General features: G+C 36.6%; 2 protein-coding genes across 5 annotated transcripts; both read left to right on the top strand.

The window, feature by feature from the left end:
* Window positions 1-874: 874 nt before the first annotated feature.
* On the top strand, window positions 875-15,878 carry wacb (WW domain containing adaptor with coiled-coil b). Of its 4 annotated transcripts, none has more exons than XM_059502288.1 (13): window positions 875-1,142; window positions 1,351-1,384; window positions 2,034-2,226; window positions 3,907-3,983; window positions 7,355-7,470; window positions 7,548-7,660; window positions 7,776-8,012; window positions 11,101-11,223; window positions 11,545-11,690; window positions 12,442-12,539; window positions 12,913-13,078; window positions 14,240-14,367; window positions 14,450-15,878. In XM_059502288.1, exons 1-13 carry the CDS (start codon window positions 1,102-1,104, stop codon window positions 14,517-14,519), a joined length of 1,542 nt encoding a protein of 513 aa, XP_059358271.1. In that variant the 5' UTR covers window positions 875-1,101; the 3' UTR covers window positions 14,520-15,878. The 4 variants fall into 4 exon arrangements, with proteins under 4 accessions (XP_059358271.1, XP_059358272.1, XP_059358270.1 ...); XM_059502287.1 differs by having other exon boundaries at window positions 876-1,142; window positions 12,910-13,078; XM_059502290.1 differs by having other exon boundaries at window positions 877-1,104; window positions 12,910-13,078.
* Window positions 15,879-16,823: 945 nt separating this feature from the next.
* On the top strand, window positions 16,824-20,273 carry bambib (BMP and activin membrane-bound inhibitor homolog (Xenopus laevis) b). The gene is made up of 3 exons (XM_059502286.1): window positions 16,824-17,334; window positions 17,860-18,141; window positions 18,692-20,273. Exons 1-3 carry the CDS (start codon window positions 17,259-17,261, stop codon window positions 19,105-19,107), a joined length of 774 nt encoding a protein of 257 aa, XP_059358269.1. The 5' UTR covers window positions 16,824-17,258; the 3' UTR covers window positions 19,108-20,273.
* The last annotated feature ends 5,573 nt before the right edge of the window (window positions 20,274-25,846 follow it).

The raw sequence follows: 25,846 nt of genomic DNA, 5'->3' as shown, positions 1-25,846 counted from the left end.
CTTTTAGCCTATGGAGAAACTGAAATACACAGAGATCTGCTGAACGTTACCTAGTTGAATAGGATTTTTACTTCTATACATTAATTTAAGATCTTGTAGCTTCAGTTAAACAAGTTTTGCACATTTACAGGTGCTGGTCATATAATTAGAATATCATCAAAAAGTTGATTTATATAACTAATTGGACCAGTGTAAAGTTTCCACAGTCTGTGATGGTTTGGGTCATCTACTGGTGTTGGTCCACTGTGTTTTCTGAAGTTTTAGAGCACTTCATGTGTCCTGCTGCTGACCAACTTTATGGAGATGCAGATTTCATTTTCCAACAGGACTTGGCACCTGCACACAGTGCCAAAGCTTCCAGTACCTGGTTTAATGACCATGGTATCCCTGTTCTTAATTGGCCAGCAAACTCGCCTGACCTTAGCCCCATAGAAAATCTATGGGGTATTGTGAAGAGGCAGATGCGATATGCCAGACCCAACAATGCAGAAGAGCTAAAGGCCACTATCAGAGCAACCTGGGCTCTCATTAAACCTGAGCAGTGCCACAGACAGTGCCACACTGCATTGCTGCAGTAATTCAGGCAAAAGGAGCCCCAACTAAGTATTGAATGCTGTAAATGCTCATGTTCATACTTTTAAGTTGGCCAAGATTTCTAAAAATCCTTCTTAAGTAATATTCAAATTTTCTGAGATATTGAATTAGGGATTTTCCTTAGTTGTCAGTTAGAATCATCAAAATTAAAATAAATAAACATTTGTAATATACCAGTCTGTGTGTAATGAATGAAAATAATGTCAAAATACTGTCGCTTCGTGAGTAGCAAAGGAAAAGGTGCACGAGCGCAGGTTGCAGTAGTCTGCTCGTGCACGTCTGATCGCGAGCACTAGACTCTGCTCGTGCACTCGCGGGGCGCAGTCACGAGCAAAACGAAGCGATGGACCGTCAGCTCTTTCCCGAATAGCGAAGCAGCACTGCAGCAGAGTTTACTTTACCGATATTGTAGTGTGTGTTTGCAGGCAGTACCACCAAAGAGAGCTGTAGTGCAGCAGAACTGCTTCAGTAGTAGTAACACTTCACTTCCACATCATTGCAGCATTAATGGTAATGCATGCAACGAATCCATCCAGACTCAATGATGGGTAATCACACATTTACCTCCAGTTTTCACCCTTCAGCTAACGTTAATCGCTTAAAGCCTAAACGAAGTGCATATTATGTTCGAAGAAATTGTTTCAAAGTAGTTTTTCCCCCTCTAATAGCGAGTTGTTTTCATTTCTCTACGTTAGCATTGTAGCTGGCTAGCAGCTTCGCGTTTCTGACTATATTAACTTTTTTTGTCTTTCACAGGTGTAATGAGCGAAGAGATCCTCAAGCCTACCAGGTACACAGAGAAGTATTTTATCGTTGAAAGTAGATACATATTTGGGAGAAAAGCCGAAATAGTGTCAAAATTGGATTAACGTTAACCGGTTTTAGCATAACACTAGTGCTCACAGGCCTAGTTCCTGTTTGCTAACTTAATCTGTGATATACATTACGTGTCACATTTTGTAGGTAATATAGGTCAGTAATTTGTTTTTAGCAAATTGTTCTACAATAAACTAAAATAGTAGCTCATATAGAGATAATGGTGTGACTAGAGAGCTCTCGTCTTGTTTTGTAGTTAGCTATCCTAATTAATGGATTCACAACAAATAGAAACTGTAATAGCACATCGTTTTCATTTACTGTTAGGCCTTATAAGATCTAGTATTACATTTTATAGCGAAGTGACTTAATGAGTTAAACAAACACCAATAAGTGTGCAGATCAACTAGCTCCCTATCTAGTTTTAATTAACACATACTATTTGTTTTTTTTTTAAAGCACCAGGTGTTCTTTCATGGCATTTGTAGTACAGTAACTTAGAAAATTACATTTAGTGATTAGTGAATAATATTACATTTATTTGAGCCTGCTTTTCTCAGCCAGAATAAAACTTCACGCTCTGTGGTCTTTGCAGTCCTTCTCTCGTATATTGTTTTTTGCAGTCTGTCAAATATCAGTCAAAGAGTCACTCGTCAAATGACCATCGCCATGACAAGATGCGAGATTCGGCAGACTCCACACCACCAGCTAAAATGCTGCGGCGATCAGACAGTCCAGACAACAAGCACAGTGACGGAACAGGGCACAGCCAAACGAAAGCACTCCACGTTCACCGGACCCGTGAGAGGGACAGCGGTAAGAACTCGAGTGAGGAGAGGTTCCACATGCACATGGTTAAAGTTTTATGGTTGTATGATATGGTCCTTAATACCTCAGAACCCCAAAATCCTTATAAGGGGAAACATTATTAACAGTGGTAAATAATTATACATGATAGTATATAAATATATATTTAGATGTGGTTAAGCTGGACATTATAATTAAGAGTGCACTGGCCAGGGGTTTGGAGGTAGATATCAGTGAGTAATATTATGAGACCGTAAACAGCACCCACTGGCAGAAACATTTCACAACTTGGTGCTTGTTATGTGTGTTAAAACTTTTATTTTTGAACTAAATTTAGTTTATGCTTTTGTTTAGGCGTTATCAGTAACTCAGATTACTGTAGGTGATGATACACATTGTGAAAAAGTCATCTCAGCACTGCTATTAAAGCGTAACTGTTATTAATTTTATTGCAATGAACCTGCATTTCTGATGACGCTAAAATTAGTTTAGTCACAATCTGGAACTGTAACAAGCAATTCTGAGTTTGATAGAACTGTTTGTATTGATGCTTTATGCATATGTGTTTAGTTGGTATGGTTTGGTTTACAGGTCTGTGTTTTAATATTGGTTTATTTCATTTATTGCTAGGGTTACATCAATATTAAAATAGCAACATTCTGCCTGATTCCTATAATCCAGTATTTTTTGTCTTGTTGTTATTGCTATTAATATTATTATAATGTTAATTATATTCTAAGGTATTTTGTCTCAGTTAACTTTTAATTTTAAATACTACAAGTCAATTATTTTAGTTGTAGTATTATCTAAACCAGTATATGCGAAATGGATATTAATTTTGAGATTTGCTACCTTTGCATAACCATGTTAAAATCTGCCGATAACTGACATAATACATGGTTTGATGAATCTCTAGTTTGCGGTCTTGCATTTTAGAATTCTGTGTTATTAATGTAATTACTTTTGAAATTTGACGTGTTATAAACCAAAACACCATTTGGAAGTTGTAGGATTATATAAAAGGCTAAAGGATTATACAATAAGGCTAATAAAATTGACTGATATTGATAATAGTCTTTAAATGTTTTTATGGAACAGATTTAATTGCTAGATTTTAGTAAATAAAGCAGCATTAAAACACAGGATACCCTCTTGTACTTCCTTCATGCTGTCTTATTTCCGGTTATTACCACAGCCATGAGGCTGCAGCAGGTGCATCGTATTATTTATCTTTTCATTTTAACTCGTCAGAGCCCTCTTAGCATTGGTCTTTTCTCTGATAGGTTGTGTTGCATGTTTAGACCTTACTTTTAATTGTTATTTTCAGATCTCTGGTGAATTTCAGTCTTGGTGTAGACTGAAATTTTTATTTGGCATGAAAATATTATAGTAAGAGTTAACCTCTTTTTTTTCTCAAATGGACAAAAATAAAAAAAAAACACAAGCCTAAAAAGTAGTATGTGGGTCACACAATTTGGACGTCAGTGGAAACAGAATCTCATCCTGTCATGAGGCCATGTTTCCACCGTTCAGCCACAGGACTGTACGCTCAACCCTATAAACTAGCTGTCCATAGTGTTAAATGGAAGCCTAGAGTACTGTCTTGTTTCAGTGAATTATGTTCGGTAAAAGTCTTCAGGCTTTCACATGATTAGTGGTTTGTTTCTGATCTTCTTATTTATGTTTCAGGTGTCAGTCCTTCTCCACAAGAAAACTCCCATCATGCATCCAGTTCTCACCCTCATCCACACAGAACTTCAGAGATGGTAAGTTTATTAGTCAGTGGGTTGTCTGAAGAACTAGAATGTGTTATGGAATTTAAGGAAGCCTGTGCAATTAGATATTTGCAACATTTTGTGGCGTTATTCTCCGATAACAACCGTTGTGATTAACAACCACTTTTCCGGGTATTGCAGACTCGCTCTCTCTCATGATTGGTTTATGGTAAAAAAAAAAAATATATATATATATATATATTTGAGATGGAGTATATCTGACAGTGTTTCTTCGCATGACACATTCACATTACAATACAGTACAGAAGGGCTCTTTCAGCATTATCCTGAACATTGTATTAGGCAATTGTTATAGGTCTTCCTGAAAATATATCCCGAGTTCTTAACTTACTCATCGATTACCTAGGAATTCAGGGAAGGTTTTGTTTTTTTATTTGGTTATAAGCTGTGAACACATTGGCAATAAAATTACATAAAGCCTGCTTTAACATTTTTGTTAGAATTGGTGTGCTCCTGTCTTTTGCACTCTTTCAGTTTGACATGCTTTCTGTCAGGACAAACCTTTATACAGAATGAAAACAAAGATGGAAATACTTTTGAACATTTACATATGTAGTTATAACCATAACAATTAAGTTATCCGCTGAGGATAACATGTTTTAAAGATATAATGCTTTTATTCCATTTTTAATTACCTTTGGTCTGTAATGTTGCTGAAAAGATATGCAATGTACAGTATAGTTGTACATGGATGTTTTCTGTGAACAGCGCGTGTTGATAATTTGAATGATTATTACTGTTTTTATCGATTAACTGTTGCAGCCCTGCTTTTGTTGGTAAAACTCATCCAAACTCATGCATCATGTGCATCCAAATGAGGTTTCGTGAGATACCCTCATCAAAATATGTTAACAAAATGTTACTGTGGTATATATTTTAGTTTATTTTCAGAATTGCATCAATATATTTATTCATAGCAGAGTTCTGTAAATAAAACAAGGGGTATTCAAACAATTTACAAATATTTCTCAGAACTTGGTAAACAGTGAGATCCAACTGTAATGTTGAATTGACTATACTGGAGGGCTCTGTGATTAATCGAAATAGTCACAAAAAAAATAAAAATGATTTGTGCGTGTCAGCGTGTGCGATTTCTAAATCACTTTATAACACTATTTTCTGTGGCCCCGACCTCCCGCAGTACACTATCCGAACCAATCAGAATGCAGCACGCCTAAATGGAGCGCCAGAACAGAATAGACCGGGCATACAGACTTAACGCCAGGTTCACACACTCCATCTGTGGTGCGTATGCGGTGCATATTTTTTCCTTGCCCATGTTAAAGGCTCAGAGCGTTCACACTGCATGTGGTTGCGGTCCAGCAGTGCGCTCCAGAAGTGATGCGTCTGCAGCAGTCATGCAGCGATGTTTCAGCATGCAGTCCATTTCTAATGTGCTGCGCACGCTGAAATAAATTGACAGCAAATGTTTTTCAGAAAAAAAAAACATAGGTTGACACGGAAATGTAGTAATAACACAATAAATGCATATAATTAATGACTACTGTTTCACAGTCTACACTTGGCTTTTTGGCTAGATTTAAAACAAAGAAAAGTGCACTTTTAGATAAACAAGGCAATAATAGATGGCACTCGTGGAGTTAGGAAAACAAAGTTATATTTATTGAGTTTAAACGTGAATATGTCAATGAAAGATTTTATTTTACTCTAGGGCTGGGCGACGTGGCCAAAAAATCTGATTTACGGTTAAAATCGTAATCAATATTCAGATGACAAAGAAATCGTTCAAAACAAGTTTTAACTATTTTGTTTTGATTTTACCTTCTGGGATTTGATTTGGATTTCCCCCTTGGGCTTAAAGTGCAATCAGAAACAGCAAGCCAAAAAGCTAAGATCGCAGGCCCTGCCATTGTAAACAGTGAAAATGTTACATAACATTCTTATCATGCTAGATACAGTTTGTAAGACTGTCAGAAACCTTCACTATTTTTTTTTTTTCATGGTAGCCACACTGATAGGGCAGAGTCAGAGAGCCACTTTTACCGCAAAGTATCAAAAGTTACATCTAGCATCTATCATAAATAGCATGTCTTTTTATCAATCTGTCATCCCTGATATACAATGCAATACAAAAGGCTATCATTCTTTATCATTTACCATTCAAATTTGTAACTGAGACAAGATGATAAAAAAGCAGGATTACCTTAATGCTGGAAAGACCTTAAGTTTATATGTATGTGTGTGTGTGTGTGTGTATGTATATATATATATATATATATGTATATATATATATATGTATATATATATATTTATATATATATATATATATATATATATATATATATATATATATATATATATATATACTAGCCCATCATGCATCTAACCATCCAAGTGCACACTCGGTGTTAAGAGCTGTTCAGATTAAAATGGAGTGAGTCCGTGTCATGGATGTAGGACTGAGCAAGTGTAGATATATCTTCTAATCTATATTTCCATCTTGTAATGCCGCTGGTTTAGATTTTTCTTAAAAAAAAAAAGTATATTAATTATTTGTAAATAAAGCAGACACTGTCTAACCGTGTCTACACCAGACGCGAGAGTTGTGCAAGAAAACCGATTTTCATTCAAATAAATCGATGTAAACTACACATTCGAGTTAATCGATAAAATCTATTTATCGCCCAGCCCTACTGTACTGTGATAAAATAGAATCACAATGCTGAAAAAGCATTTTCAGAAACAACGTTTTGTATTTGAGATCAAAATAATGGATGAATTTTGTTTGTGGTAAACAGTCGCGGATCAGGAGTGGACTGCAAACGTGTCCTGTACGAAAGAAAAATAAGTCCATGCTGCTTCTGCACCGCATACACATAATGTATATGCACTGCAGACAGAGTACGTGTGAACCTGCCACAATAATCCTATTTCAGCACCTGAGGCACTGCTACAATTAGCTCTATGACCAATGCATGGCAAAAAAAAAAACAAATTTGACTAGTTTAGACATTTTGTCACACCTTTACTTAGCGATTATTTTGCCTTAAGTCTGTTCTAGAGACATGTTACACCTTTTTGATAAAGCTGTAAATGTTGATCTTTTGGAAAATTTGTTTCAAATTCATACTGAATGATTTTATGACTTTAAAGCATGTCTGTGAAATCGAAATCGCAAAATTTATCAAAGAAACCGTGATGGGTTTTTTGTTTCATATGGCACAGCCCTGCTATACTGGGATATTTAAAGGACTGTTGCTAAAAAAAAACACACACACATAAATCATCCTGACTTATCCCTATGCCAAATGTTCTCCCAAATGACAAATTTCCCTTGTCTTTCTTTCTTGATGTGCCTACAAATTTCCTGTCTCTTCCAGCCTCGCGAGCCAGCAGATGATTGGTCAGAGCATATCAGTTCGTCTGGCAAGAAGTACTACTATAACTGTAGAACAGAGGTCTCTCAGTGGGAGAAACCTAAAGAATGGTTGGAGAGGTGAGTTTCTTTATATCCCCTGTAGCTGCCTCTCTTCTTCAAACCATGCACTGACACCAGACCTCCTGTCTGAACAGAGAACAAAGGCAGAGAGAAGGTGCCAAGACTGTGGTTAACAGCTTTCCCAAAGACAGAGACTACAGACAAGAGGCGATGCAGGCCAGTGCCACAAGTGCCCTCAGTAGTACAAGTAGGTAGCCGAAACGCATTTGTAAGTGGTATTACGTTGGTAGAAGTTCACTGATGGTTTCAGTGGTTCTTAACACATTTGTCTTGTTTTTCCACAATCCCTTTGATTCTCCCAGAATCTACTTTAGTGGAGAAGCCATTATCAAACACTGGTTATTCTCAGCCTTTGTCCATAAACCCCTCCAGCACATCCAGCTCCTCCTCGTCCTCCACAGTGCCTGTGTCCCCAGCCCTGCAAGCTTCAACCTCCACTCTGCTTCAGGACCCAGCACTCCTCCGACAACTGCTGCCTGCGCTCCAGGCCACCCTGCAGATGAACCACGGCAATGTAGACATGGGCAAAATTAATGAAGGTAATGGCTGCGCAGTGATTCCCAAAGGATTTTGTGAGACTATAGGGGGTACACCATATAGTCAGTACATTTACAAGTTAAATGAATCAATCTGGTGCACTTTAAGAATTCAGAATTAAGAGCTCCAATACATTTTCATTGTCCAAATTTAATAAATATGTGATGGGATCTAGGAAAACCCAACACAGGGTGAAATTTTACCTTTATTATGTTTTGATACCATATGAAAGCTGAGTTCAAACCCTTTCCTTTAATTTTGTCCATAGCTTGAACGTAACAAAAGTTATGGTTATCTGAAGTTGGCTGATAGCTATGATTTTCTGGAGTGGAATTTTTGAGAAAAGTGTGTTTAAAGTGAGATTTGTTTTCTTGCACTCTGCCATTTCACGATATTTAAATAAATAAAATAAATCTTTGTGTGCCGTAGTTTACACAGGACTGGTGGGAAATGTGCATCGATTCACCTTTATTATATGTTAAGTGATTTATTTTGATAAATGTTTGTTAACTGTTTTAAGAACAGCTTGTTCTTAACATGAGAGAAAGACAGTCTTTTCTGCTTGCTGCAATAAAACACTCTTTTTCTGCACTAAACAAGTGAATTTTGCCAATATATTTTCAGAGATGATAGACAAGATGTTATAGAATAATAATTGAATGAAACCCTAATTTTGACAAATAAATTGACATACAACCTATTTTTTGAATTTCCTGAATACATCTGACCGTGACATCCGATGGGTTTTCCCAGATCGCATCACATATAGTAAATTGCATTAATTTTTATCTGGACTTTAAAGTGGATTAAAACCTTTTTTTTTTAATAGTGGTCAAACAATTAGAATATATAGATTATAAGTAACTTACATGTACATTTGTAATACAACATGTGCTTGTAAATGTACATTTGGGAATACAACCTGTGCTTTTTATTTGTTATTATTTTCGATGCAGATGCACTCTCCTACAAAATCACCCTAATCATTCTTGTCATCTTGCTCTTCTTAAAACAAACTTTTCTTTGTGCATTTCTTTAAAGTTAAGAGATCAGATCTTGTTAGTCTTTTAACTTTTCATGCTGCTTGCACACTGTCATTTTTCTGTTTTAATTTCCTATTTATCACATGTGATTCAAGCATTAATAATATAGAGGTAAGGCCGGGTTACAGATTTTTTCCAAATTCAATTCTTAATCATTACTAGCTACCGGTTCCATTCAATTAATGTTTCAGTTCAGTTTGATCTTTTCAATTAGGTATATTAATGTGTGTAAGGTAAATGATCAATCTTGAGATTTTGAGAATCAGTATTTGCTCAAATAAAGACTGCAATTTTAAATCCATATTACTCTACCATATTCAGGACAGTTGTTGTTCTAGGGAGGAAGCGTAGAATCTGCTCTTGATCAGAGATGCTCTATAGATTAGTGTTTATGCAGTATTGTTTTTTCCCCCTTTAAACTGCAGTTATCCTAGAGACCAGGGTGGCCGATATAAAGCAGGTTCACATACCATGCTATTTAATTTAATGATATTAAAAACACATGCATAACAACTGATTAAATAATTGTTTTCCATGCTTACCAAAATATTAATAAATCATTTGAAAATGAATTATATATATTAAATACTTGATTCTTCAACAGTTTTCTTTTTTTTTTTAAAGATATTCTTACAAATAGGGATACATAAATGCACCACTTTAGACACATCGGCCAAACAGAAAAACCATCGGCCTATGCTCATAATATATAAAAATAAAAATCAGAAAATCCACCTATATATTGTTAGAATTAGGGCTGGGACAACGCGTCGAGGTCATCGATGATGTCGATGCAAAAAATACGTCGACGCAAAATATGCGCATCGATTCGTCGACCTGTTTTTATTTCTCTAAAAAACGTTTGCAAAACGTTTACCTTATGTGCGCTGAATATACGTGATTGCCGGATCAACATTCTGTCCAACGTTATATAACCAATCCAGGGGTTTTTCTGCATTGATCTTTTTTTTTGGCGGCTGTCAAAGCCTTATTTGATCAGTGAGTGACAGTGACAGGGCGCGTACGAGAGAGAGCCCCGGCTGCGCGCGCACTCACAGTCTTCAAACAACACAAGCACTTCTTGCTCTCTCCCTCCCTTGTGCATATTAACCAAAATCATTAGACACGATAGAAAAAGGGCGGAACGCCAAAGTTTCACGTGGAGCATTCGGAGATTTTTTTTCTCCATGACAGGCTGCTGGCTCCCACTGTTAATTTTTTTTTTTTTTGTAAAAGCACTCTCTGTATTAGCTTAAAGCCCCCAAGTTTACATTTACATACTGTATTCTTTCAATTGCTCTAAACAAGTATTTTGGGTGACCTTTTTTATTGAATGCTAGACATCAAGTTGTTGTTATTTTCATCTGAAAGAACTTTTTTCAGTAAGCTAGGCCCTATGTGTTCAGTAAGCTTGTTTCAGTAAGCTATGTGTTTTCAAGGTTTTATTGAATGCTATCTCTATACAAGTGCAAAGTAATGCATTCTTAGTCTTTTATTTTGTAATTTTAAGAGCAATAAACATATATTGCAATGTTAAGGAATTGATGTTTTTTTCATTCAGATATGTAAATCAACATGTATAAATTGTTAGTAGTCAATTAATGGGGAGATAATCGAAATCAAACCGGTCTGAAAAATCAATCGTTAGATTAATCGATGCATCGAAAAAATAATCGCTAGATTAATCGTTTAAAAAATAATCGTTTATCCCAGCCCTAGTTAGAATGCATTCCAAAATGACATCATCAATCTGTGAAATGAGTTTTTGTGTTCTAATAAAACAGATCTAATAAAAATCTATACAAATGCATCTACCTGTAGTAAGAAATACAATTAGACCTCCAGGTTGCTAAAACATGCTCAGACTGTTTTGCCACTTTGACAACTGCTTTTTACAAAATATGTGACATCATCTCCCCGCTTGGTGAAAATATCGTAAGCCGACAAGGCTTGATGTTCACCGACAGAGCCTTTTTCAGATTGCTTTCAGTGTGTATGACTGCTTTGACACAGTGTGTGTCCTTTTCTGTCTTTGTCTTCCTCCAAGTCCTCACAGCCGCTGTCACACAAGCTTCCTTACAGTCTATGCTTCATAAGCTTCTCACTGCCGGACCGTCCGCTTTCAACGTCACTACTCTGCTTTCCCAAGCTGCTCAGCTTTCCACACAAGGTACGGCTGAAGTCCCAGTCACTTCACACCTCTCCTAACTGATGTTGTGCTGCAGAGCAACTAATCCACATTTTGTAAAGGAACTATGCAACAATATATGATAATACTTTTAAGTATGTTTATACACGCCCAAGACAATGGACACAAAACATCTTGAATAATTCTGAATAGGTTAAGCTACAAGATTTTGAATTTTTTTTTTTCAAATGGTGTTAATTAAGTTGTAATTTAAGTAGGATTTAGTACATATAGTTTCTTGTTGTAAATAAATGTATTTAACAGATTCCATATATAATTTCTATAACTCTTTCTAATGAACAGCTCAACAGTCCGGTCAGTCTCCCATGTCATTAGCATCAGATGCCTCTTCACCGAGGTCATACGTGTCTCCCAGAGTCAGCACACCTCAGACCAATGCTGTCTCTAAACCCCTGCTCAGCTCTGCATCTTTTTCTTCACAACCAAAGGTCAGTAGCAGCTAGTAGTTTGTCATTGCCTAAACTTCTGTTATGGTGGCCTCAAAGTGTTTGGACATGTCATTGCATTAGATAACAAAATATCAATCCATGTGACATATGTAAACAGAGGATGCTACAGCTTGTTGACCTGTTTTCTTAAGTCCTTTTTTGTAGTTACTTTCAACCAGCTGGTCCCAAAGTAATTTGGTAAAAAAAAAAAAAAAAAGTTTGTTCATTTAGTAAATTAATCTGTTCACATCAAGGCTAGAATCACTGTACGACTTCTAAAATCTGAACAAACACTAGGCATCAACCTTTGTAAAAGGTTACAACAAACATAACAAACTCACAAAGTGACATGCACAATGTAGGTAGGAGATGCATAACCAAAGAAAATAATCTAAAATCAAACTTTTGATATCCTCTGATTTGATGGAATTATAGTCTGAAGCTAATTTGTAAACACAACTACCCAAAATATGTCGATAATTTCTGGGTTTTTAAAATGGATTTGTGTAGATTAAGATACAAATTTTGGTCTTTAGAAAAAGGGCTCTAAAGTTCAAGAAACACCCATGTACAGTATAAATGTCATATCGGTTTGATATTTAGTTGCAATAATATTCACACATTTAAGTGTTGCACAAGTGTCGAAATACTTTTTGGGACCACTGTGTATGTTTTATGTCCCAACACATTTTAGAAAGTTATTCTGCTGACCGTTTCTGGTCATGTTTAAGCTTTTGTTCTTTAATTTCAGGCCAGTGCATCAATTCAAAGACAAGGATCAACTTCCCAGCAGTCTGTCAGCTCTGACAAACCTCTGGAATTCAGTGATCCCCGTCTTCACAGGCAAATGTACGAATCTCTCAGTAGGAACTCATCTTTTGGCTGTTGGTAATGTTGAAGCTGGCTGTCAAATGTTGTCACACAGCACCATCTACCTGTTCAGTGTTGAAATGCAACGAAACACATACATTTTGGAGAATGTTGATGGCAATTTTGGTTTCCTTTTGACTTTGATTATATATATATGTGTGTGTGTGTGTGTGTATATATATGTATGTATTTTTTTTTTTTAATATATATAAATCAGGGTGAGTATATGGTGACAGAAATTGCATTGTTAGGTAGACTTTCACTTTAATACATGGTTATTATTATAAGCATACACTTCAGTGGTTCTAATTTAAAAATTCTATTTATTTATGCATTTAATTTTTTATAGCAGTCAAGAGGGCTTGTCGGGCTCTAATGTTAGTGCGGGCATCAGCGTCCCCGCCTCAGGCAGCACGTCTCGTACCCAAAGCACTTTCACTCCTTCTCTAGCATTGCACTTTGATGAAAATCTCATCAAGCATGTTCAAGGTTGGCCTGCAGAACATGTGGAGAAGCAGGTACGAGCATGCCTTTGTCTCTCAGCTGTTCATTGATGTTCTAGAGCCAGTTGTTCAAAAGTAATCTGATCAGATTTCGACTATCGGATTAGATAGAATCTTGAAGATTGGTTGATCGACAGAAATCTGAATCTGGGTCAAATAATCAGTTTGTGTTATTCAATAGTTTTTAGTGAGATTTGGATACCTTTGATTAAAAAAATCAGATTAAACTGAACTAACTAGAAGGGTGGATTTCAAGGAACGAAAATATAATACAACTTTAAAACTGGTTCAAAAATGCAACATTTGTTATATATCCCCAAATGCCCCAAAAAGCCCAAAATATCAAACAAGAAAGTTATCTAATTTAGTGTTTTATTAATTTATTTTTTTAATCACTGTTTGTAAACTACATTGGCACAATCATCAAAGATGAGCCAGTCAGAAGTAGTTATTTACTACTACTACTATGATCACAAAACCAGTCAACAACTATAGCCAACAATACATTCTATGGGTCAAAATGATTGATTTTTCTTTCATGCCAAAAACATTAGGATATTAAGTATGAAGTAAAGATCATGTCCCATTAAGATATTTCAGAAATTTCCTACTGTAAATGTATCAAAATGTATTTTTTGGTGCGCAATATGCAGAAGAACTTCATTTGGACAACGTAAAGGCTATTTTCTCAATACTTTGAAATGTATTTATTTTTTTGCACCCTCAGATTCCAGATTTTCATATAGTCGTTAGCATATATTGTCCTATCGTAACAAACCATACATCAATGGAAAGCTTAATTATTCAGCTTTCAGATGATCTATAAATCTACATTTTCCAAAATTGAAACTTTTGACTGGTTTTGTGGTCCATGGTCACAAATGCAAAACATTTTCTGAGAATGCAAACGCACACACACGCAAACATAGATAATTATTTTTTTGTACACCATATCCCTTTAGGGACTTTGTAGAGTAATCCATATTTGGTAATATGAAAAAGTGTGTATCTGGTCAATCCAGTTTAGCTTTTAATTACCTGATTACACGAGATTTCCAAATCCAGATCATTCTGATCCAGATTAAGCTTTTTGAACAACTGGCCCCTAACGATCAGATATCAGTTTTCCAGCTATTGAATTTCTCTTCCTCTTCATCTCAAATTCCTGTCACCCAGGCATCACGGTCACGTGAGGATATCCACAACATGGGAACCCTTTACATGTCAGAGATCTGCACTGAACTTAAGAACCTTCGCTCTTTAGTGCGAGTATGTGAAATCCAGGCCACATTGAGAGAGCAAAGGTCTGTAACCCCGATTTGAATAGAATGAACAAATTTACACAATGAAAAGACCTTTTCTGAATCTTTTTTTCTTTTCACACAGGATTCTGTTTCTGAGACAGCAGATCAAAGAACTTGACAAACTGAAAAATCAGAATTCCTTCATGGTTTGAGAGATGGCTGTGGAGCTCATGGCAGTCTCTCTCCAAACATGGCCAGCCCCTGGTTGTTTGGACCCCTGCTCTCAGCCCGATCTCTCAGATTCGCAGTCGAACTGTAGGCTGCAATGCCTGAAATGGGACAGTGAGAGAAAGGAAGCTTCCAAAAGTGCTTCTCAAGGCAACACAAAGCCCTGAGGTCGTAGATTAATTTCACAGTCCTTTGACGTACATTGCTTCTCTATTCTCAGATCCACAGGTCATTAGAGATGCTCTCCAACTCAGACTAATCTTTGAGTAATCGTGCAGTGGATCTGACGATTCATGTGCTGGTTTTCAGGGTTATGCCTGTGTTAACGGATCATAAAGTTCACTGTCACACTGGAGACCTAATATCCCCTTATCCTCCAGTGACTGACAGTGATTATGAATGATGTCAGAAGGGCTATCTGTGCACAAGGACGCTTCCAGCTGCACTGGCATTTATCAAAGTGACCAACTAAAATAAATCCAATATAATTCTGATTGCTCATTCTCAAAAGTTAGGCATGACTGGCTGATGCTCTACCCCTCAGAAGGATTACATAGGACGCAAAAGTAATCTTCCTTAATTCACTGCAGAAAATCGAATGGGTGCTAAAATTTCTGAATTGGTGACGTGGCACTTAAAAGCTTTTGCCGAAGCGATAGACGCACATTTTCTGAGTTTCTGACCCTGATTCAGGGGATGTCACTATCTGCCTTCGATGTTCCTTGTTCTTTGCCGTGCTGTTACACATATAACAGAGATTACTTTTCATGCTGCACCTCAGCACTGTTTGACTTTTTTTTTTTTTTTTTTGTATTGCTCAGTTGTTCTATACTCATAGAATTGAGTTTAATCATTCCCATATTGCCCAAATTAGGAGGATACAATGAGAGAAATCCATATTTTATACAGCTGTGGCTGCACATCAAAAATGCATCCTTCATGGACAAAAGAGGACCACAAGGACTGTCCAAGCTGACCTACTGGAGGAAGAGTATGGAGACATACAGGATCAGATCAAGTTTTTCCTCATCTTTTACGTAAAATATCAACCAGTCTATAAAAAAAACAAAAAACAAAAAAAAAACTAAGCATTTAGTCAACTTGTCAGTTTGTATTTGAAAAGGATGTGAAAAAAAGGCTAAACTGGTGATTCCTCTTTGATGTTTGCAATGTCATTCATAGTTTTGCTCCATTGTTTCTTTGTCTTCACTGCCTTCTGATGCAGGGTTTGACCAATTTTAACGTGATAGGCTGTAAATGGAGTACACTTTCAGAATAGAGATGGGTATGTTGCTTTGTATATGGTTTCTAAAAGCTACAGGAAATAAACAATTACCACATTATGTTTTGGTACGTTTGCTTTTGTGTATCTTTTGGTTTAAGATGGCTGCATGCAATCATAAACTAAAAGAACTCAAAAACATGCTTGAATCTTTTTCCATGTTAGCTTTTCTGTGGAATGATTTACGTGCACTTGGGATCTGACCATTTTAGTGTTTCAGAACCCTAGGAGTAACGATAACCGTCTGCTTATCTGTTTTGTAAGTAGTAACCATGTATTATATACTGTACATATAGTTGTGGCCACAAGTTGATAGAGTTGCAGAGTCTTTATTTTAATAAGGTGGTTAAAAAAATGCATTTTAGTACTGCACTCTATAAGATGTTTCCCACAACGGATGCTTGCAAAATTAAAACTGAATTTAAAATAATTATCATAAATGACCTATTCAAAATATAATGAAAGTTTTATTAATGTGTTGTTTTTTATGTTTTGTGATAATTGTTCATGGGTCTTTTGTTTGTCCTGGGCAGTTAAACTGCCCACTCTTCTCAAGGACAATCTTCCGGGTAGGCCTACTGGGTTTACAATATTATCTGCATATTTGAACCCTTCACACACTGATGATTTTGAGATTCAACTTTTTAATTTTATTCTGAAAACTACTACTACTAAAATTACTATTACATTCAAGAAGGTAATAAGATGCATTAAGAGATTTTTGAAAAGGATATCCGAGGTAAATTTTATTTTGTCTTATGGAAAAAATACAAATGCAAGTATAAATTGCCATATAATACTGTTTTGAAGTAATTCATAAACTTAAACCTGTGTCTACTTAAGGGCCAATTGGTTTCGATTAGATAAAGAGAAAAATAAGAACATAATAAACCATTAGCAATTGGTATTTTTACACACAGGGGTCACTGTAAGTTACAAGTCGATGAATTTTTCTGCAGAACGAGGGTTAAGCTGTATTAGCTGTGCATGGGCACATGGGGAGGCAACAATCACAACTCACGCCTGTGAATGAACAGTCCCAGCGGCTCGATGACTCTTATAGGAGGAGCTGCTCTCATTCTCAAGTCTCCTACATTTAAGAGCACTCAAGCGAACTGTATACAGGAGATTATCCTTCTTGAATAGTTGAGAAGTCTTGAGAATCTCGCGTTCGAATTCAAACAAAGTTGGATCGTGTCTAACATTGGTTTTTAAATTGTATTCAAACAACTCCACGTCGGCTTTTCTACGCACCGACGATTTTATCTGGAAGTCTTGAAGAGCAGCGAGGACTAAACTACGATGTGATCATTTCTATCCAAAGATGTTACGAAAAGTTAACGAAACAACTTGGAACACATCGTGGACACTAATGCATTGTTTCTGGCTATAAAGTCCGTATAGATGCGAATCTGAAAGGCAAAGAAAGTTTTTTTGTCCAATGCAGCGGAACAGCAGTCTCGTTTCCATTTGGCTTCAGCTCGAGCTGTGCGCGATGGCTGTTCTCCTCACTAAAGGTGCGTGAATACTGTTTATATGGTCAGAAGAGTCTCCAGATGTATATAATAATGATTTAGTGGAACTACGATTAAATGCATTTGTAATAAAACCAACGAAGTGTATTTACAGCTACAATTAATATAAGTATTAATAATTGCGTATTATTACACAGTAATAACAATGTAACATGAACGCTAATGTGTGACCAAAGGTTTTTTGAACACCTTTTTATTGTGTATATCTTATTAGCACGTTTATTTTGCATTGCCGGGTGTGTGTACAAATATAATAAGTGTATAAAAGTAGCCTACAAATATCAATACTAAATGATGTATTGATCTATCAGAGCAAAAGTCTTAAAGCCAAATTCCAAACATGGGATTATATGACTTTTTATTTTAATAATAAAAAAAATAATCCATTTGGGAGCTAGGCTTTAAACAGGTTTTAAGTTGGGAAATCTATATCTATTTTTAAGTTATTTTATGTATTCAGTTGGAGTGAAGTTCATTCTTTTAATCATTTTTATTTTCTTGAAACAGGAGAAATACGGTGTTACTGCGATGCCCCCCATTGTGTGGCAACCGGTTACATGTGCAAATCAGAGCTGAATGCCTGCTTCACCCGCACCTTGGACCCTCAAAGCACCACGTCTCCTTTATCTCATGGATGCTACGACCCTCTGTTGAACTCTGGAAAAACTTGCCATCCAGAGTCTACCCATGACACCATTCATGGATCTGCCACACTTCAGTGTTGCCATGAGGATATGTGCAATTACAGAGGCCTGCAAGATGTCACATACAGAGGAAGTGAAATTCATGGTATGAGAAGGAGTTTTCTTTAGTTATTGCTAGTGATATTCAGAAATCAGACAATTTTTGATTTTTAGTCATTAAATGTGCCCACTTGGCCAGTTAACAGAAGTACCCATTGAATTCTACCATTCTAAATCTGCCAATTTGTCAATCTGTCTCGTCAATGAGTAATCCACAGCTTATATTTTCAAATATTTTGGTTATTTTGGTATATTCTGGTCTTTAATAATGTGCACAGGCAAGATCTGAAATGGAGCTTATTCATCAAATTTGCAATATTTAGAAACAACTTCCCCACTGTGATTGGTTGATGGTTGTGAAACAGAGTACATTTCATTTCAAAATGAGTAGTTGTTACAAATCTGCATGACTATTGTAGAAAAAACCATGTTGTTTTGGACCCCACTGACTTCTATTGAATTGACAAAAACAGTTCTTAAAAATATCTTCTTTTGTGTCCCACAGAATATCATACAATTTAAAAAAGTGTGTGTCAATTATTTTCTTCAGTTGCTTAATAAAAACATGGCCCTAAACATTCTCCATTCTTATTCAGACAAACGGCGACATCAGACTGAAGGTAGCCGTCACGTGATTGCACGACTACAGGAAATTCCTTCCTCCAAGGAGGTATGGTTCCGTGCTGCTGTCATCACTGTACCCATTGCCGGTGGCCTCATCTTGGTCCTCCTCATCATGCTCGCCCTGCGTATGCTGCGCAGTGAAAACCGCAGACTGCGCCAACAACGGAGAGAAATGCTGTCTCGCCTTCATTACAGCTTTCATGGCCAACACCTCACCAAGAGTCATGTGGCGCAACTGGATTTAGAGTGTATGGTTCCAGTAGGAGGCCATGAGAACTGCTGCCTGACCTGCGACAAGATTCAGCAGTCCGACCTTACCAGCCAAAGACTTCTTTCATTGGTCAGTTGGGGAAAGTATAGTGGCCAAGGCAAGCTGGAGTTTGTGTGATGGCTTAAGAATTTGCTTTCCTCCGTGAGACTTGTTTGGCTAAAACTTGGGTTTTATTTCAACCCTTCTAAAAGAGGTACTGCAAACAAAAACTCAAAAGAGTACACTTGAAAGCTCTAACCATATGGTTGTTGCTCTTGAAGCACTTTACTTGAATTAGAGACTTTTAGGAGAAGACTGCTTGTATTATAGGCTGCGACGAGGAGCGGCTTCGTGCTGGTATTCTTTATCACCGAAGGATTCCAAAAAAATGTATTTTGTTTTTATCATTTGCACTTTTTGTATAAAGAATCTATGGTTTATTTGCTTTAATAGTGGAGTAAAACCAGTGTGTCAACACTTGTAAAAATAATTTAGGGGTACAATATCTTGTCACTGGGGCAGTACCCTCAAAGGGACATCTTTGTACCTTGTTTAGCCCTAATAGTCAAAGGTACCTTAAGGATGCATGTTATTATTCTAAGGTATTAATATACACTTTTTAGGGGTAGATAAGGTCTTGGTGACATGCTGTTGGATCAGTAAGGTAGTTTTTGCAATTTTTCACAGTGAATAATGACTGCTGCTGTGTGAATGTATGACTCTCAATGTTAAAGGGATAGGTCACTGAAAATAGAAATTTCTGAAACTATTTACTCACTCTCAAACTCCAACATATGGGTTTTCAGTATTTTTTGATCATACAGTGCTCTAAAATGGGCATAAAGGTTGTGTAAAAATGTAATCCAACCATACAAGTTATCCATATCCATAACTCAAGTCATTTAATTAATTTTCTGAAGCATTATGTTCACTTAAAACAACAAGCCAAACAATTTACATGGTTTATCATATCAAATCATTGATAAACTTGTGTATACAAAGTAAAAATGTGCCAAAAACGTCAAACCTTATTGGTGCATGTGTCATGATGTAAAGGAGGTTAAAAGTTTTGAACTTTCATTGTTTGGACAAAAACATACACCAGAAACATTCTCCAAATACATCAATTTGTGTTTTGCAGAAAATAATAGACTGAAATGTCACGAGGGTGAGTAAATGATCACTAGATTTTTAGCATTTTGATGAACAATCCCTTTAACATTCACCAGTCATCTCTGACCTGCTTGTAGATTGTGCTCACTGTAAAGATGTTTCACTGTAAATATTACATGTTCAACAAGGAATCTGTTTGGTGTTTCGTATCTTTATTGTTTCTTGTTTGATGAGATCACATTGGGTGTGTGAAGCTGAACAGAACTAAAAGTACTCAGTGTTGTGTATGATATTGACAAGCTCATTATACCCCGGAGGGAGAAGTCTTGGCTAATGCTTCAGTATGTCAACACGTGCACAGTTGCAACCGCTCTACTGAAGCATTGCAATCATTAGCAGCAGCATAAGGGCATGGCAGTGTAGTGTGGTAGCTACTACAATCATGTCTTGTTTTACAGTAGCGCTACACGTCTGACTGACTCAATTCCCAGGCCACGATCACTCAGACTTAAACTCTTTCACTCGGCTTCTTTGGAAAGAATTTCTAAACGTACACTACTTATTGTTAATTCCACTGGACCGAAGGTGTACTTGACACTGGTGTACTCATTATTATTTTTGCAGGAAATGCAGTAAATGCACTTAAAATTTACTGTCATTTTGCATTTTAGTCCATTCTGAGATCCCAAGTCTTAACAGTGTCTTTCATATGCTTCCTCAAAAATGTGTCCCTGTTCACTTTCCAAGTCATCGTGGCACTGCACACTCGGCTTCTGGCTCGTTGCACAAAAAGTTAACAGTTATTGTTGGCCCTAGAGGAGAATGCAAGCTTTATTGCAGTGAATGGGATAAAAGGCATTTTCCTCTGACAGTAATAACAGGGAACTTATTCCGTGGCCCACATATACCCTAAAACATAAACTCAAATTCTTTAATGTGCATTTTTCAGAGGTTAACATCAGGGTTGTAGAACAGAACCACCCCTTCTTTTGCCTTCTAGGGGATTTGGTGGTGCCACTTTTTGTGTGATTTATTTCACAGTGAAATATATTTGTAAATATATAACTGGGCCCTTTGTTGGTCTTATTATTATCAGGTTTCCATTTGTGTGGAATTTCCTTATATGATATTTTAGATATACTAATAATCCTCTTCCTTAGTAAATCTTTATTACCTGTTAACAAAAGCCCTCAACATGTCACACTTACAGTGGATTCTCGTCTGATGAAGTGCTATTACAATACCTGCTCAAACATGTCAGATAATGTCAGATAAGTGTTTAAGTGAGTCTTAGAAATTGGAGGCTGTCCAGTGTTCCTGCAGACAAATAAAAAAAAATTAAAAAAGCAAGACAGATTAACTTAGATTTCTCAAAACAGCTCTGACCCCTACCTTTTTATGCCTTGAACACTATTGAGTGAGAGTGAATGTCTGGTTTCTGTGTCTAGAATGAGGAGGTGTCAGATTTGGGGGGGGGGTTAGCAATGCCTTGTGCCTTCAACCTTTTAAGACTCCCTCAAATCCCTGGCCTGTTCAGAACATCAGCAGAGCAAGTATGCACTTTGAACTGGTAGTGTGAGGAATGTGGATTAATGCATGAGCACAAGTCCTCTCTTCAAGGGCACACAGGTCATTCTCTCACATACAAGAGGCACATGCCCAGAATGGGCTAAATTAATTATCAGTTCGACATGGTTATCGAAATGGTAAGATTTAGTTCTGAAAAACTTCTCAAGAGCTCTGAATTTGTGTATTTGGACCAAAACATTGGCAGGCAAAGAACAGTAAATATAATATAGCTTTTGCATATATATGCATTATTTGCATATTTGAGTGCGCTATCCATTATTTTGTGTTTAATAGCATATTGTGTTGTTAGTTTAGCAACATCCACTTTTGGGAAACTACTGGAATCAACTATAAGTGTTGGAGTCTTACTTGTGGTTCTTGTGAAGATCACGAATGATCGTTCAACAAGTTCCTGGCATGTAAAGCATTCCTAATTAGACACTTATGCAGTTCCATTGCAGTTTGAATGCTTTATTGAAAGGTAGCTTCCTTTGAAGACAGTAGGGCATGCAGCTTGCTAGGTTTAAGAACAGAGCCAAACAGTTCTCAGAGCTTTGAGCTTTAATGACAGATTGCAGAAAAAACTGTCATTTCGAAATGTGTAACTGTAAAAAAGATGTTTATGTAAAAGCTAGAAGAGACAGGAAGTACTTAGTCACTTGCTGTTTACCTCAGAAGCTGCAGATATTCTATACCTTAGGGGTCTCACACTTGTAATTTTTTGATGTTCACCTTTTGATTTTTCAACTTCAACTTCAAGTAAGGTGAAGTAAAAGGAAAAATACAGGCTCGTTTGATCCTCAACTCAAAGGACATTCAACAAATATTACATCACCAGGCAGAGGGGAAACTCGTTTAAAGTTTGTTAGCACTGTAATATTTCAACTTTAACTGGCTAGCTGCTAACATTTATTTTGGTCATTCAAGTATACAAATTGAAGTGGTTTGAAAGGAACAAGCTATTTTTTTACAAATATGAATCAGACTGGAGCATATTCATTACTTTTTTAATTGTTTTGAAGGGGGGAAATGATATTCTTATAGAAAGATACGAATTATGTTGACAAAGCAGGGATTGAAGAACAACAATCTGAAAACGCCACATAAATTATGATTAAAAAACATCAAATTTAGGGGGTGTAGCACAACCAGCACTCCCTGGATCTGGGCCCTGTTGTTCAAGAGGGGTGTGGAGTTTGAATTTGAACATTCCTTTTGTAACTAAATGGAGGGAAACAGGATTAAGAAGAGAGAAGAGGAGATGAGTGAGTTATCAGAAAAACTGTGAATATGGAGCTCAAATTAGATTAAATATTCATATGTGCTTTTTATACACTTTTGAGAAATGGCAGCTTTATAGTTTTTGAAGTGGTGAAAAGTCATGAGAACAGACAGAGGTGGACTGGGAATCATAAATTAACTTTTGGCTCAATGTCCATTCTCGATACAAAATGTTCTAAGATCAACATGAAACTCTGGAGCTATTATCGCTTGAATAATTTCCTGAATACTGGCAAGGAACTAAATATAACATTCTTATAACAATGACACATATTGCTAGATATTAACCATAAATTATTTTGTGTTAGTCAGATAACTATCTCTAAACCCACTGATATCGAATTAAACTCGCTCCAAGCCAATAAACTTTGCACATTTAACTCACACAATGTTCTACAAATGTTCATCATTCATGAAACAGCAACACTCACTAAAATGTCAGACTCCTAACATTTAATAAATCGTTGTCATATCTTATATGATTGCAAGACACTTCATATAATTTTTTTTAATGCCAATGAACAGACATTGAAGCCACGTTGAAAAACCAATGTACTCAGACTACTTATTTTCTGCCCCCTGTTTACGAAAGGGAGTGATTTTCACAACTGTAATTTTCAGAATCATGATTAAAGTTTTGAAGTTTGGAAATGAAAGATCTTACAAAGCCTCACCACCACGCAGCCCCACATAAACTACTATGTACTTGTTTATCAAAGCCTCATGCTAACTACTGAAAACAATATTCACAAAGGCAGTCTTGAACTGACAGTGAGGGGAGACCGAAATTGACTCTATGTTGGCTTTTTCAGAGAAGCCATATATTTGAGCAAGCCTTATATTTGTCTGTAAAATAGTACCGCACTTGCCCCCCCCCCCACAGCATTTCTCTTTCTGGGTACTATTTTCTTGTGGCCTTGTTAAGTACTGTCTAGTTGGTATACATAGGTTTGTGCTGAGGGCAGGAGGATTTATTATGCAGTAGTGGCACATATATTCTCCTTTTGTCGGACAAACATGGTCAAAAGTCCAGGCTGCATCACAAATCAGATTATGGATTCATATATTTCAGAATATTTAATCCAGTTCAGTCTCCCTGAAGATTGGGATACTTTACGCCAGCATTTGGTGGGGAGACTTAAAGCTGGCCATAGGGTTGGTCAGATACCTTTTGTGTTCCTTGTGATCTTTGCTAGGCATCTGTCTCTATGGCTCCTCTAGTTGTCATGGTCTCCGCTGACAGTGAGGACAGATAGACAATATTAGTGTACTGTAGATGCCCGTCCACTTACGATGGAACAAGTATGAATGTTATGGGAATTGTTCCCATTTCTGGTTGACCTAATTTATGCAGCATTATATGCATGTAATTTTGTATGTCATTGACACATATGTGTCTGTGCTGATTTTGGGTCAGTTCCTCTTTGTGTTTCTAATATTCGTCGCACAAGAGCCAGGAACTTCTTTTAGATGGAACATTAGTTATGACAGATGGGGAAGTCTATTTGATGTATTGTTTAAAATGTATTATAAATCTCTTTCATCGTTTGATGAGCTGAAAACTAATCCTAACAGGATGCACTGTAGCTGTAGTAGTTACACTTTTTTTTTTTTGTCTAAATGTAATGTTTCGTGGTATTTTGGGTGACTGTCTGTCAATCGCTGTTATGTTGACTTCTGGGAGGTGTAGTAGTAGGTGATCAAAGGAACACATTGCTCCACAGAGGCTTACTGAAGCCGACACCAGATTTTCCCCTATCATGTCCTGTCATGCTAGTAATTACACAAAGCTGTCTAATTCTGAGCCAAGCCCTTAGACTCCACATTATCATGTCTCTCTCTGTAAGGTACACGCTGAGAAGATAAACACACATTTCCACACATATCTTTGACATTAAACTTAAGTTCCTGGTCACATGAGATGGAGGGCATTCCAGTGGCTGTGGATTTAATAACAGGCCAGAATGTTTGTTCCTGCATGTAGGATGTCCCTTTGCCTTATGGCAGTCTAAAGGCTACCAGTGACCAGCCCCAAACAGATGTCTGCCATACCACAGTACATCAGCAGGTCCTCAATGTGCACCATGATAACACAGATTACACAGACAAGTATACTGCCAGGTACATATTAAATCATTATGTTTTAATAATCATATGAAGAGCACACAATTAGTATTTTAACTTTATTGTGCTATTTAATATTACATTTAAAGATACTGTAATTTATTTTAAAATGTACTCAGTTGCAACCTAATTATTACAAATGTGTAATTACAAATATTGTCAAGTACATGGCACATAAGTTTCAGTTGAAGTGACACTAAATTATATTTTAGTTTACTACAAATGCTTGTCTGAACATTCTGTAGTACACTTTAACAATAGTTCAAAGACAATAGAAGTAATTGTGAAATTGTATAGTTTAAGTACAATAGTTTAAGTTTATAGTATATAGTCCTGTTTAATTGGCTCAAAAAGCACTCTCAAGTTCAGCTAAACGCAGTTAATATAGTTATATTAAAACATTATATAAAACATTTACACTGTAAATAAGCAAAAAAGTTTACATTCAGTTTACACAAATATTTTGTACAATGTTTTCTTTTTATTCTCAATTGAAGAAGTGGACAGTGTTCAGCATGATTAAGATTTGAAGCACAATGAATATGAGTGCTGTATTGCGCACTAGTGATACATAAACACTGCGGGACACATTTGATGATGGAGACCAGCTCAGCCGAGCTCTCTGACGTAGTCACAGAGTCAAAGATAGTGGCTAGACTTCATGATATTGTGTTTGAGGAACAGAAAGACATTGAATCAGGATGCAGACGAGATTCAGGGACTTTGAAACTAAGGCAGGTTTTGTTTTAGATTTATGAGTGTGTGTGCCTTAAAGACTTGATTACAAATC

The sequence above is a fragment of the Carassius carassius genome, chromosome 20, assembly GCF_963082965.1.
Source record: "Carassius carassius chromosome 20, fCarCar2.1, whole genome shotgun sequence".
Lineage (NCBI taxonomy): Eukaryota > Metazoa > Chordata > Actinopteri > Cypriniformes > Cyprinidae > Carassius > Carassius carassius.
Note: the sequence above shows the minus strand (reverse complement) of the source record. Positions and strands in the feature narration are given on the sequence as shown.